The sequence below is a fragment of the Ranitomeya imitator genome, chromosome 4, assembly GCF_032444005.1.
Source record: "Ranitomeya imitator isolate aRanImi1 chromosome 4, aRanImi1.pri, whole genome shotgun sequence".
NCBI classification, from domain to species: domain Eukaryota; kingdom Metazoa; phylum Chordata; class Amphibia; order Anura; family Dendrobatidae; genus Ranitomeya; species Ranitomeya imitator.
This window is the reverse complement of record NC_091285.1, coordinates 442117484-442133540: the sequence shown is the minus strand read 5'-3', so window position 1 is coordinate 442133540 and position 16057 is coordinate 442117484. Positions and strand designations below refer to the sequence as shown.

The 16057-nt window shown below is 40.1% G+C and overlaps 1 protein-coding gene across 2 annotated transcripts in view; it reads left to right on the top strand.

Annotated features, from left to right (window-relative positions):
* Positions 1-15828, top strand: part of ISLR2 (immunoglobulin superfamily containing leucine rich repeat 2) — a 151502-nt gene extending 135674 nt beyond the window's left edge. For both annotated transcript variants that reach the window (XM_069765649.1, XM_069765648.1), the window contains exon 2: positions 12329-15828. In XM_069765649.1, the coding sequence (XP_069621750.1) occupies positions 12337-14370 (2034 nt within the window). In that variant the 5' untranslated portion in view covers positions 12329-12336 and the 3' untranslated portion in view covers positions 14371-15828. The remainder of the gene's footprint in view (positions 1-12328) is intronic.
* Positions 15829-16057: the final 229 nt, after the last annotated feature.

The window sequence follows — 16057 nt, the reverse complement described above, 5'->3', positions numbered from 1 at the left end:
CACTCACTGCTGCCCCCCTCCCCACATGCTACATCCGTACCATAAGACGCACCCACACTTTCCTCCCAAATTTGGAGGAAAAAAAGTGCGTCTTATGGTCGGAAAAATACTGTAGATTCATTTTTGTCTTTTTGTTTTTTGTAAAGTCCCAGATATATCCTTTAAATAAAAACAACCGTAGAAGTTTAGTATCGCTGTAATTGTAATAACCTGGCAAATAATGTTGCCAGGTCTTTTTTTTACCACACAGCAAATACCATTAAAATAACCCCTCCTCAAACCCCCAGAAAAAACAATAGCAAATTTCCATTTTGTTTACCATTTCACTGCACTTGGATTTTTTTCCATTTTTGCAGTTAGTGTACATTGAAAAGTATTCCTAATTTCCTACCCTATGAACTTTTCCAAATATTTTCACATTATACCCCAAAACTTACCTTAAATTTATTTTATTGAGATTTCATGTCATATACACTAAGTAGCAAGTATTTGTGAAGTGTAAAGGAAATGATGCATGCTTTTCTAATTATTTTAAAAATATAAATCTTAAAATTGTGACATGCATTTGTATTGAACCCTCCTGAGTGAATACTTTGTAGGACCACCTTTCGCTGCAGTTAATGCTGAAGGTTTTTTTGGATATGGCTCAAAAGGGATTTAGGTCTGGCCTGTGACCGGGCCATTCAAACACAAGAATATGCTTTGATCTAAACCATTCCATTGTAGCTCTGGCAGTATGTTTATGGTCATTGTCCTGCTGGAAGGTGAACATACGCCCCAGTCTCTTTTGTAGCCTGTAATATGTTTTAAACTCTGATTGCAAGTTTTACTCCAGAATTGTCGTGTATTTAGCTCCATCCATCTTCCCATCAACTCTGCCAGTTTCTCTATCTATGCTGCAGAAAAACATCCAATAAAATACATTTAAGTTTGTAGGCTTAACGTTAAAAAATGTGGAAAAGTTCACAAACTTTTTCAGGCACTGTACATTGACAGAAAAATAAAAGAATGAAAAGACAAAAGCACAAAAAGCAAAATAGAAGGGTTTATCATTCTGGATGATCTTTGTATATATTGATCTAATATGATTGTAAAAGACTATAAAATGTCAAGATTTCTCCTATCAATCATATTCCAATGTATTTTTGTTTACCAGGAATATTACCTTTTCACTACTATCATTTGTACAGTTGTCTCTTTTAATAATGACTGCCACCATGGTATTGTATATGAATCAGCACTGTAATGTAATGTCTTACAGTTGTGTGCCATCACCTTAAAGTTTAAAATAAAATAAACTAATAGTCTAATGAGGCTTAAAATATATCATAATCACATTATATAAAGGTGTTTGCTAATGAAAATAGGCTATTATTTATCCACAGGAAAAGTAATAGGTTAAACTTATTGGTCCAACCACAGGCGTAGTTAGAGGTTAGAAAATATTAATGCCCTGTGCAAATGCCCTACAAAACTGTGTACAGATTGTGCCTCAAGAAAGTGATAATTACATCTGGCGGTTACAATACTCTGAGTGCCCCTAGAATAATGATGCTTCTTAAGTGCCCACTTAACATTTAATAATGCCCCATGAGTCCTCTCATGTACAGCTCCTCTATACACAGTATAATGGACCCACAGCTTCCCTATTCACAGTATAATGAACCCCACAGTAGCCCTCACACTGCATAATGGCCTCACACTGTATGAGATCCCTCCACAGTAGCCCCCACACTGTATGAGGTCAACCCACCATAGCCTCCACACTGTATGAAGGTGCTCACAGTAACCCCCAAACTGAATTGAGGTCCTCACAGAAGCCCCCACACTGCATGAGTTCCACACATAGTAGCCCTCACACTGCATGCGATCCCCCCATAGTAGCCCCCACACTATATGATGTACCCCCACAGTAGCCCCAATCATATATGATGTCCCCTACAGTAGCCTCCACACTTTATGAGGGGTTCCAAAATAGTCCTTACAATGTACTTAGAATGTATGAGGTACCCCACAATAGTCCCTACAATGTATTAGGTGTTCCCACAGTAGTCCCTACAATATATGAGGATCACCCATACTTTATGCCACCACAGTCACATGATGCCGCCACACTTCATGATACCTCCACATTTTATGATGCCCCAACAATTCCTCCACTCTTGATGATGCCCCCAGTGCCACCATACTTTATGATGTCCCCACAATGTCCCCATAATTTATGATGCCCCCAATTAAAATAGAAAACATTATATACTCACCTAATCCAGGATCCTGATGAGTCCTCCTGCAAAGCGTCTGAGCACACACTGGACATCAGAGTCCTGGCATGGTCTGATTATTTATTAATTTGTTATGTATTGATTATATAGCGCTATCATGTTCTGCAGTGGTTTACATACATTATGATCACTGTCCCCATTTGGTCTCACAATCTAGATTCCATATTAGTATGATGTCTTTAGAGTGTGGGAGGAAACCGGAGAACCCAGAGGAAACCCCCGCAAACACGGGGAGAGCTTACAAACCCTTTGCAAATGTTGTCCTTGGTGGGATTTGAACATGGACTGCAGTGTTACAAAGCACTAGACTCGCAGTCATACGACAGCAGTGGATTGCTGACAAGAAAGAATGGCCAAAAGGGGTCTGAAATCTGCACTAACGGAAAGTTGAGTTAAAACAGAAAGCAGGGCCTGTAGATGAATCTGCTTAAAATAGTAATATCTTAAAATAATGGCAAATTGGACCTGCATTATATCTCACAACTTTCCTAAGTGTGGGTGGCTCTGTCATATGGCTTATTTAGATACATACTGATCAGCGGACATTATTTGTATCATGCATATGCCCCAAGTGGGATTGTATTCAAGAAATTCATAGTTGAAATTTTCAGATAATAGATGTCTGTATACATTAATAAGTGCAACAAATGATATTTAATGGTTTCTGTTAAAGTTTCAGTTGCTTATTTTTCAGAGTCTTTTAGTCGCCTACACACTTGTTCTATTCTTCATTTCGACATGACAGCTGTTGATGCTGTAATTGTTGGGCAGCCTTTTATGAAAGCATATACAGACAATACAATTTGGGAAAAACAGTGTTCTTCATATTTGCTTTAATATGACACGTGATATGTATAGTTTAATTAAGAACATTTATCTAATGTAAATGTTTAGGGATATCTACCATGGATAACTGTGCCATAACAGGTGATACCATTTTCTAGTATACTTTGGACATTTATTCTTCACCTTCTTGCTGTCAGTGAATGTATATTCTCTTGTTATTTCCTCTCTTATATACTTGAAAGATCCATGAAATACATAGGTTTATTTTCAGACTATCAGATTTATCTATATAAATATATACTTTTTTATTCTTTCTTCTATCAATTTGCATTGTACTTTGTACATTGTTAGAGTGGAATCTATGCTAATAAGACAGAAAAAATATCAAAATCTACAGTAAATGAATATTTATTAAAACTGGATATATCTGTGTTTTGTAGTCCGAGTACGGGTGCAAATGAATGGACCGGCTGTGGATCTCCTGCCTCAAACTCGAAAGACTCAAAGCAAATATACCCTATGGAAACAAATAAGTTAGAAATGGGAAAACATCACTATGGCTAATTAAAGCTGAAAGATGTGCAATAATTTACAAAAAAAAGCATTTAGACAGGATAGTAACAGGACATTAAAAATTACAGCAAGAATAATAAGTTGAGCATAAAATAAATAAAGTTAACAAAGACGGAGACAAGTAGGCTAATTGCCAGGGAGAGTAAAATAATCCAAAAATATTATTCAAGTATATATACAAAAAGACTCTAAAAAAATCTGGGTGAAATAGTGGAGGAGGACAAGGAAAAGGACGATCTATTAAAGGGCTTCTTCTCTTTGGTACTTACAGAAGAAAATCCCATGTCTGATGACATGATTTAGGGATACCATAAATTATCAATTAAATGTCATATGTCTACCCAGCAGGAAGGATGGCATACCGTCAAAAACTCTGCGATAGAAAAATCATTGGGTCTGGAAGCATACACCCCCCATGTTTTTAAATAGACAGGTAAGGCTCACATAAGACATTAATTCAGGTGGGCTGCCCAGCACTATATAAGTGGACCCCACAAGACATTTCACCCAGCCAACACTAAATGGCCTGGCTGCATCCTGCAAAAAAAATGGAAAAAAGTGCAACTAAAAGAAAGATGAAAGATGTTTTATAACATGGATTAGGTATTTGTTAATATTTTGTCCAAAATAAGCAAGCTCGCAACCCCCGTCAAGGGTGTTTATACTTGCGAGTCCCTATACTAAATTGAAAGCAGCTCACAAAGGACATTATTTCAAGAAAAAACAGCTTTACCAACTTTAGGTCACATTACCAATGCACCAGAAGGATGCCGGATTCCCCCATGGTAAAGGGGGGAGCAGCACAGGTACAAAATACTGATGGAACAACCACTCAAAAACCAACCAATTCATGGAGGGAGTGGTTGCCTAGTATTAAAAATGCATACAGATGAGGCTTGCATAGGGTGTCTGTCACACAGATTCATGTGATGCACAGTATCTGGCTTACAGCCTATTGCTGATGCCCATACTATTAGATCAGGCTGGCTGGCCAGTACTATAAAATCCATCAGGTATTCTTTGAGATTTTGGTCAAAACCTATGTCAAGGGCTCTCATACTTGAAAGTCCCTACACTAAATTCAAACTGGTTGTACAGTACAGAGATTTTGATTATAAATGGTTAGTATGGAGATTTTTCAAATCATTTTTATACAATATGGCCTGCAGTAATGACAATGGGCAATATGAGGTAATTATTATCTGTCTTATGGGATTGTTGCCTTCCTTGGCATTGACAAATTAGGTTATAGATGTTAGGGCTGGCTGAACGCACCAAGTAAATATAACGATAGTAAAGGTCCATTCGCAGCCCGGGGTCCACCATGCAGGAGTGGAACCTGCTGCTAGGTAATGGCGGCACTATATGGCAGTACTACAAAAGAATAGACACGGGTTCCATCACCCGGTCTATACAGAAGTGAACTCTGTTGCTTCACAGAGTCGCAGGGAATCAAGGAAGCGCTGTGCCCTGTTAGCTGTTGCAAGGAGCAGCAAATGAATACTAGTGGTATCCCTGCAATTCACCCCCACTATGCTGGTGCTTGATCCCGCTCTGACCCTCGGTGGCTTTTGAGTCCACGCCTGAGGACGCCCTGAGTCAGATGCAGATATCGAGCAGGAGTTCCCACCCTACACTGACCAATTGTCAGGAGTAATTGAAGATAGCTGCACAGATTGCATACAGCACTGCACTGGCTGTCACTGCTGGTTAGATGCACTACAGATCGTGCTCACTAGGAATGGAAATGATTAAGGAGCAATCACCAGAACAGGCATACAACCACACACACAGGTTTATACTAGCGCATGGCTGTGTGGCCATGCAAACCTTTTATAGTTGTAGCTCTCCAGGACCTTCCTAGTGGACCAATAGGAGCTGTTACAGGACCTGAGTGTGTGACCCCCGAACTCCAATGAGAGGCCTTCCCTTGGGCATGCTCAGAAGGAGAAAAGCAGGACTTAGTCCCAGGAGCGCCTGCATGCCGCTGAACAGTACTGGTTATAATGGCTGAACCTGGAAGGCCAGCAGTAACCAAACGCGCAGTATCTGTCTGAGCCAGGTGCTGGGACCGACGTCTCTGCTGAACAGGCTCCACTGCAGCTGTAGGAGAATGAGAGACCACAGCGGAGGAGGTTTGAGATTCCCCCTGTGAAGTGGCGGGAACTTGACACCTAACAAAAGATTATAGGTTGAACTTGATGGACGTTTGTCTCAAACCTTACAACTATGAAATGTTGCAAACTGTCATCTACAATAACAAATATATTTGTTGGGTTTTCATCCTCTTATAGTAAACAAGAGTATTTACTGAAGAAAACCATCCCCACAACATAATACTGTCACTATGTTTGACAGATGGGATGGTGTTTTCAGCGTGATGTGCAGTGCTAGAGTCATGGGTTTACTGTGACAGAGAGGAGCCAGAAAACCACATTGTCTGATTTATCCTACTCCTACATTGATTAGAAGCACTTCACCTTCATATTAAACAGTGCATTAATCTGGGATTCATCTGTTCAGTTGACAGCTCCAGGAAGCTAGTTGATGCTTTCAGCTGTTCAGTGTTGGCAACTCCCCTCTCCTATATATATACTGTCATTGCCAAAGTTAGCTTCATGCTGTATGGTTTAGAGGCTGGAGTTTTGTTTTTTTGAGAAGGTGTTTGGTGGATCTATCTGAAGACTGTTGCTTGGTCTCGGTTGCATGCAAATCCTCTTCTTCTCCTACTTTGTTTTTTTCCTTCCTTTGCTCCCCGGTGTTCCCCTCTGTTGTTTGTGAGAGCATATTTGTATGATTAATATTTTCCTTTACCCCTGTATGCATTCCATTGTTAGTCTGGATGGTGCATTTCCATACAGTACTACTCCCCTCTTCCTTTGGTGGGGAAAAGGAACAGACTTAGGATAGATTCAGGAGCTCAGCGAGGTATGTGGTCCCAGTGTCTTTACAACTAGAAGTAATTCAGGGAGCAGGGATAGCTAGGGTGTCTCTAGCTCTAGGGACAGGGAAGTAGCCCCTGGACCCGGGATATCCAAAAACAGAGTTGTGACAGCTGGTTTTCCGCTACACATGGTGCTTTGCATTTAGCCCCAAAAGTTTTACTTTGGACTAATCTAACCAGAGCACCTTCTTCACCATGCTAGCTTTGTCCCCTACATGGCATGCAGAAGAAGATGCTCTGGTCAGATGAGTCCAAAGCGCTATGTGTGGCAGAAAAGTAGCACTGCACATGGCCCTAAAAACACCATCCCCACAGTCAAACATGGTGGTGGCAGCATTCTGCTGTGAGGATGTTTTTCTTCAGCATGTATAGAGAAGCTGGCAGAGTTGATGGGACGATGGATGGAGCTAAATGCAGGACAACCCTGGAGAAAAACCTGTCACAGGCAACAAAAGACTTAAGGCTGGCACATAGGTTCACATAGGTTCACCTTACAGCAGTACAACGACCCTAAATATACTGCCAGAGCTACAATGGAATGGTTTAGATTAAAGCATATCCGTGCGTTTGATTGACCCAGTCACAGTCCAGACCTAAATCCCTTTGAGAATCTGTGACAAGACTTAAAAAATGCTGTTCACAGATGCTCTCCATCCAATCTCCCTAGTTTGCAAATAAGAATGAGGAATAAATCATCCTCTGGATGTGCAAAACTGTTAAAGCCATACCCCAAAGACTTGCAGGAGTATTGACTCAGGTTTATATTTTTAAAATAATTAGAAAATCATAAATCATTTCCTCTTCACTTCACAAATACTTGTTACATAGCAAACGTCCACTGTAAAGGAATAACTGTAAAGGAATACTAAAAGTCCGCAGTTGATCAGTGACAGCTGAATGGCTGCAGCGCTCATGTGCCTTAATGTCACCTGAACACCAAGAGATCCGGAGCTGGCATTGCTCAAACAGTGCGGGTTCAAGAGGTGAATGTAAGGGTTTTTTTTATATTATTTTACACAGGAGACTACAGAATTTAACAAGAGAACTTCCAAGTTGTGGACTCCCCTTTAATAATTAAATTTACAAATTCTAACACAAATTCAAGAATCTTTTTTTTTTTACAAATGGTACTGATGTAGTAAGACTTTTATCTGTTATGAAAGATGTCTTTTTAAAACTGATGCCAATGTTTTTTTTTTTGTTTTTTTTTTTAAATGGGTAGAAAGCTGGTGGGTACCACAGTTTCCTAATCTTTTTAGGGAGGGTATGGGGCACTGGAGAATCAGAAAGCTGGTGGTCCTGCAGTGATGTTCTGCCTCCCCTCATGTGATTGTGGCCTCACTAGTTATGGTGGCATTGTTGGCAAATTAATGCAACATTTTTTGCAATTTTACTATTCAGTGTACAATAGCGATAAAGAAAACTGAGAAGACTGATTTCTTTTAGTAGTCAAAACAATTTTGTACTTATGGGAGACATCATGGAGCCATGATATTCGATGTCATTGGATGTCCAACTTTTGTGTTTGAGTCTGAGTGCATCTATTCTATGCTATTTCTGTAGTTTCACCACACCCACTACTTTTTACTCATTTGTAGCTGCTATGTCTGCAGCCCTACTATGACTGTAGTTGAGAAGCTGTCAAAATAGATTGTGAACACAGTAACTAATGGCTGTGACAAGGATCAAAGACTTTGACAGTTGTATTTCTAGGGATGCTGCAAGCAATTTACCTATGCTGAGAGCACCACTGTCAACTATAGAGGATCATCTGTCAGGAATGCCCTTTAGCCAGTTTCAGGCAGGACTTATGAGACTCAAAACTTAAATCCATCTTTATTGTGATCAAAGTTTGATTGAGCAGGACAGATAAGAAAAAGTGACCGAATTAAAATTTTCTATGTAACATATATGGAAATACCATTTAATTTTATAAAAAAATAACCTATATATATATATATATATATATATATATATATATACAGTATATATATATATATATATATCTTAAAAGGAAAACTCACGAGATAATATTGTCATGACTGTGGATGGGCTGGTTCTGGCTCCATCCTGGTCAGGTCTGTGTTAAATTAACAGAAGGAATAGAAGAAAGGCATTCCAGCTCCTTTAAAAATTTCAAAAACTTTATTTCTCCATTAAAATGCGAAACAGCAATCCTTGCCTTAGGGCGAAAATGTGAGTGCAGAGTACATGCGACGCGTTTCGATCTAAATGATCTTACTCAATGCAATTCACTCATCCTGGTCCGAGATGAAGTTCCGTGCACCTGCGTGGATCGGTGAGCTGGCTGTGGCTATTTAGTCCTTTTTTTTCAGCATACTGTGTTAAATTAGCCCATCTCTCTTTGGTTCTGGGACGGCTATTTAGTGCTGGTGGTTCCTGGGTTCTGAGTCGGTTATACGTCCGTCTACTTGGCTTGATGTAGCTGACCCAGGTTATTCTGCTTGGTACTTCTCTGTCTGTCCTGGCTTTCTCACCCCTTGGCTTGTCTCTGACTAATCTGCTGTTTTGCCCCTTGGTACCTCGTTCCCGTCTGGCTCCCGACCCTCGGCTTGTCCTTTGACCACGTCTCTGTCTTTGTACTCTGTGTCCTGCATTTCTTGCAGACCCCCCGTTCTCGTGCAGTAGCTCCACCCCATCATCCCTGCAGTGATCACATGACCAGCCTAGTTCAGGTCCTGTGTGTACTGGGTGACACATTCCTCTTTGTCCCTGCGGTCCCACTAGGGCCCCCTAGGCTGCCTTTCTATGACAGCAGGCAGCATCATTACAAAAATGAATTTTCCAAATATCAAACTATTTGGCCCCAGTGGTAACGATAAATGTCCACACATTGGCCACAATGGAGAATAGGAAGCCTATCAGGGCACAGCGGGGGATAAGGATGCTTTACTCTCCCAATTCAACTAACCCTATAGGTAGCCCTGCCTAATCACAGAGGTTGGCACCCTAAAAACATGCAAGATATGCACCCGCAGTCAACATAGGTTGGCCCTAACAATATCCAAGGAAGCCCTGTAATGGCTAACTCTAAATAGAAAATCTAACAATAACAGAATGATTATTAGTGTTTAAAGCACTGATATCATAAAGTGTCTTCAGTGCCATATACAATAAACAACAAATATAAGGGTATGTTCACACGTTCAGGATTTCCATCCTTTTTTTTTCAGGACAGTTTTTTTAAAAAACTGCAGCTCTTGGCAGAAAACGCAGGTCCTTTTTTTGGTCCTTTTTTTGTCCTTTTTTGATGCGTTTTTTGATGCGTTTTTTTATCCTTTTTTTATGCAGTTTTCTATGCAGAGACTGTGTGTTTCCTAGGAAGCTTTTTAGGGCTAAAATGGCTGAAAATACCCTAACCCTACCCCTAACCCTACCCCTAACCCTACCCCTAACCCTACCCCTAACCCTAACCCTAACCCTACCCCTAACCCTACCCCTAACCCTAACCCTACCCCTAACCCTACCCCTAACCCTACCCCTATTCTAACCTTAGTGAAAAAAAAAAAAAAATTCTTAATTTTTTTATTGTCCCTACCAATGGGGGTGACAAAGTGGGGGGGTGTCATTTACTATTTTTTTATTTTGATCACTGAGATAGGTTATATCTCAGTGATCAAAATGCACTTTGGAGCGAATCTGCCGGCCGGCAGATTCGGCGGGCGCACTGCGCATGCGCCCGCCATTTTGCAAGATGGCGGCGCCCAGGGAGAAGACGGCCGGACGGACACCGGGACGCCGGGTAAGTATAAGGGGGGGAGATTAGGGCACGGGGGGGGGCATCGGAGCACTGGGGGGGGGCATCGGAGCACGGGGGGGCATCGGAGCACGGGGGGGCGGGATCGGAGCACGGGGGGGCAGCCACACTCCGCCCACGCACTTCCGCCCGCTCCCCCGCACTTCCTGCTGCAGCGGTTCTGCACATCAAATCGCAGTAAAACCCGCAGATATATTTTTGATCTGCGGGTTTTACTGCGATTTTGACCTCACAATGGAGGTCTATGGGTGCAGAACCGCTGCGGTTCAGGAAAAAGAAGTGACATGCTCCTTCTTTTTTGCCGCAGCTATTCTGCGCGGCTTTTTAAACGAAATTACGGATCATGTGCACAGCAGTGACTGTTTTCCATAGGGTTACATTGTTATGTACCCTGCATGGAAAACAGCTGCGGAACCGCAGCGGCAAAACCGCTGCGGTTCCGCAGTAAAAAACGCACTGTGTGAACATGGCCTAAAGTGCTCAATGTAAAAAAATAAATAAATAAATGAAGCAACCCACAATGCTTATATGATATATCGGCACCAACAATATCCCTTACAATAAAGGCCAAAAAGACGACTCATAGCTACTAGTTCACCGTGACCTTTACCTATTTCCCCCCTGTAGATGCTAGTTCATCAGGAGGCAGAAAAAAAAGTGATCCATCAGATGAGGCTTTTTGGAGTTTTGTCGCATGGATGTCAGAGTGTATTAAGGTGTTCCAAACTTGACCATGGGCTGTATCTTTTCTGTTTTTATTTTTTTCCGAATATATTTGCTGCTTCAAAAAGGCACTAAAGAGAAGCCTAAAATGTACATTTATGCTCAGATTGTAAACTGTACACACTTAAATGCCTTAAAAAACGCAACAAAAATCACTTTATTCAGATATAATGGGCTTGGATTTCCTTAGATATTTTACAAATATCATGTACTATCTATTCCATAATTAGACTCATTTATGAGTTTTTCTGTCAATGCGCTTTACTATAAATGAGCAAAACAAGAAATTTTAAGGGTTTGTCTGACTGATTTATTTTGTTAAGCATGGATTGTATAAGATAACACGTGAAGGCATACTCACCTGTTGTCATCCTGTAGACTGAGCCAGAGCTTGGTGCTGTGGACACCAGCTCTGGAACTGATGACTGCATGATCCACATGTCCACAGGATTTCTAAAGTCTGTGACTAGCTGTAATGGTCAATTGCAATAGCACATCAACATAAAAACATCAGATAGCACACTATTCTAGACACCTGGCCTCTGCAACCAATCACAGGCTTTAGGAGTCCTGAGACACCTGGACAGTGCTTCCAGAGCTGAGGCCAGCCACTGGATCCATGGTAGTGAGAACAGGGGATTAGGTCTTTGTATGATACTTTATAGCAACCCATCCCTAAGAAATGTATGCTGAGCAACTCATTTAAGTGATAATCGGAAGTTATAAATACACATTAATAAAGCTCTATGTAACAATTTATGAGCCAAAAATGTACAGTATGTCCACTATGACCTGGTAATGCTTAGAAAAAAAAATTTCTTCTGCATAACATAAAAGCAATAAAGATCATGTAAAAAAAACGCAGCCCACAATAGATTTTTTTTATTATTATTGATAGGACAGAGGGATTTTAAAGGCCATGCCCATTTTGAGAAACATCATATGGGCACATGGGAAACAGGGATTCAGAATGCTTGGCCAAATAGTGGACAACCCCTTCAGTTTTCTCCAATGATAGCTTGGTTTATTATGAACTAAAATGGGCTGATTAATAAAACTCATGTATGAACCTTTCAACTGTCTATGTGTCTGAGATCCAAAAGTATAGGTATTGTTGTATCTTCTAGTTGTAAATGTTATTTCATAGGCTATTGTATCATATTACACTTATCAATTACAGCAAAGTTGTTGTATTATCCCTTGTTATATAATATATATATATATAATATATCTATCTTGCAGGTGGAAGGATGGGTACACTCCTCTTTCTGTATGTTGCTGTGTCTTTTCTGAGGACAACTTTCAGCTGCCCTGATGCATGCTCCTGCGTGGACAAATACAATCAACAGTTTGCTGACTGCACTTACAAGAAGCTCCAAAAAGTCCCAACTGGATTCCCTTCCAATGTCACCACCTTAAGTCTTTCAGCCAATAAAATCAGCACTTTAAAGAAATCAAATTTTGTTGGGGTGACACAGGTGACCTCACTGTGGTTAGCTCATAATGATATTAGTTCCATCGAAAGGGGTACTTTAGCAACTTTGGTGAATCTTAAGAACCTGGATATTAGTCATAACCAACTAGTAGAATTCCCATGGGTGGACCTGTCCAGCCTTCCTGCTCTTCAGCTGCTGAAAATGAACAACAACCGTATGGTCAACCTACCCATGGATGCCTTTGATAATTTAAAAGATCTTAGGTCACTCCGAATAAATAATAATCAGTTCACTGTTATTCGGGAAGGAACCTTCAAACCTCTTCTTTCTCTTCTTCACATCCAGATACACAGTAATCCCTTCCACTGTACTTGCTCACTCATGTGGTTGAAAAAATGGATTGAAGAAGCTCAAATCACTGTAGCAGAAAAGGACTTGATAGCATGTGGTACCCCTGAAGAGCTCCAAGGGAAAACACTTGTTAAAATTCCAGATTTGCAATGTGAGGCCCCAACTGTGCAACTAAGTTACCACCCTAATCTCGATAGCACAGAGTTATATGATGGATTTACTCTCACTTTACACTGTTTGGTCAGTGGAAATCCCAAGCCAGCAATCCAGTGGAAAGTTCGCAATTCAACCCAAGAAACAGAGATTAAACTGCCCAGTGATGTAGCCAAAGCAGAGCAATATGGAAATTTTTTGGTCTATCAAAATGGAACACTGGTCATTCCTCACCTTAGCAAGAAATTAGAAGGGGCATATACTTGTATAGCCACAAATGAGATGGGAAGTAGCCAGAGTTTAGTCAATGTCTCTGTTGCAGGCACTCAAAAATATCCCTCAAAGGTTGAGGATCCAGGTGCAGGAAAGATACCTACGGACACGAAGAAGACAGCTGATAAAAAATTAGGAAACAGTGTTCTTAAAGTAGATAAGACAGAGGAAAAAATAAATCCAATGGAAACAACCTCAAAGGCAGGTACTGAGATTAAGAAGATAAACACCATAGAAAACACAGAATCAAATGAGAAGAAATGTGGACCCAGTGTAGGAGGGCTGCATGTTTCCAACCATGCATTCAACGAGAGTAGCAACTTGAAACCTCATGTGTTTGATCTAGGAGTTATAGCACTTGATGTATCAGAGAAAGATGCAAAAGTACAAATAACTCCATATAATACTCAACCTGGTAAGCAGAACCTAAAGATGCTATACCTCTGCCAGGAAAGTCCTAAAGGTTTTTCTTTGGTTCAGTGGTCAGAAATTGAGGATCGAGTAAACTCATACTGGTTTCAAGGGCTAACACCTGGCACCAACTATTCTGTGTGCCTAACATACAAAGGTGAAGATTGCCAAATACAGGTGGTTTTCACCACTAAGAAAGAAGTCCCCTCTTTGATCATTATTATTATAGTGAGCATTTTCCTTCTTGGTTTGGCCACCATACCTTTAGTAGGAGCTACATGTTGTCATCTGCTTTCTAAATATCATGGTAAAAATTATAAATTAATAATGAAGACCCACAAACAAGATCCAATGGAGAAGCACATGGCTGCTGATTTTGATCCCAGATTATCTTACCTAGAGTCTGAAAAGAATTTTGAACCTAGTGAAGCTGGAGGAGAAGAAGGAGAAGCAGAGGCAGAAGCACAACCTGCAGAAGAAGAGGTTGAGAAGGAGGTTGAAGGAATTGTAATAGATGAAACTCTTCCAACCTCTCAATCCAAAACCAACCAGGAAGATTTTGAGGTGGGATCTGAGTACAGTGATAAGCTCCCTTTGGGAGCTGAGGCTGTTACCATCTCTGAAGAAATTAATGGAAACTACAAAGAACCTGCCCGCTGATACGATAGGGTATCACTATATCACCTTCATTCAATTCGTTTGATTTATCCGTAAGTATGTTCAAGAGCGAGATCCTATTTAATTCACTAATTCATCATTATTCCTGTGCAACCACTGCCAGAACATTAACCTAATCAAACTCTCCAGTCTCCAGAAATGTGATCCTCTTCAAGAATTTACAGGTGTAATGAGGAGTGTAAAGCAAACACATGAGTTATGAGGTGCGATGGTAAACTCAACCATAATGGCAGTATTCTTACCAATGTTTGTCAGCCGGAGAATATTTCTCACCAATCCAAAGCCTCAATGACAAGATCCTGCCCACTATAGCAGAAGACACTTTGGCTAATGGTTTCATAACACTGCACATTTGTATGCATGCCCTGTGTGTCGCATATCTGTGTGCATCAAAGTGTTAATGTAGCAATGTATGTGAATATGCCACAATTTTAGGTTAGTCTATAAAAAAGTGTGTAAATGTTTTGCCAACTGGTGAGTACACAGTGCGTATATATTTATAGGTAAATGTATATAGACAGTTTCTCTGCAGAGAGCACCTATGACATAGCATGGTGTATACCTGCATCTACAGTTTACACATACATAGCACCCTAATTATTTGCAAGGTACCTTATTGATCCAAGCATTTTCCACACATATACACATTATTTGGATATTATGAGCTATGAAAGGTTTGGATGTTCAAAAGATCAAAATGGAATTTTAATTCAATGACGTGACGTCTTGAAACCACCAAAAGTAACGAAGATGATGAAGCAAAGACTTTTAATATGATAAACCTATAATTCTACTACAGTATCCGAATGTTTTCATCTAATCATGACTACAGCCACCAATCCTAGAGACACACATTAACTAAAACTATATATCTATTCTGTAATAGATGATCCGATGCTTCTCCATCACCACTTAAAGTAGAAAATCAGATCTATGTGAATCCCAAGGAGATCTAATTACATTAAAGCTGGAGGATTATGGAAGAAGGATGAGTAATACGGCTGCACCTGCCCTGCATCTTCTCTGAGCTACAATACTGTATACAACCTGCTAACAGTGCCTCTCGGGACTACATCAATGTCCCTCAATTATGAGCCAAAGGGTCTCATGGTTAACCTCTAACTGCCCTGAAGAGATGACAGCACAATATTTCTACCAATCAGTTTTTTGCTATGTAAAATCAGAAGATATAAAGTTGTAATTTGGGAGGTTTTCATTTTGTAATGTTATGAATATATTGAATTTGAAAGTCAGTTTTGGACATTACCTTCAGTCTACTAAGGACTTGTAGTTGTTTTCATTTCTTTTGACTACAAGTATATAACCTTTGTTATGATGTTCCGAGTAGGACTAAGTTGCAAATATTAATCATAGGTTTTTCTTATTACATATTTTTGTCATGCTTTTTGAACCTAAGAATAATTTCAGTAATTTATTATATTTTCTATTGGCTCCTGGTTTATATATTCCTAGAAAGTGTCGTTAGCACCTGTGTTTAGTTCAGTACACTTTTACAACTGGGATACTCAACACGGTGGAAAGGATAATTTGAGAAAAACAGTTTTAAAACAAATTATGATTTACTTTTTAGTAATTATTGCTGGACCCACAGGCCCACAAGTTTCAATTCTCGATGCAAACCTAAGCAACCTTGATTTACGTACAATTG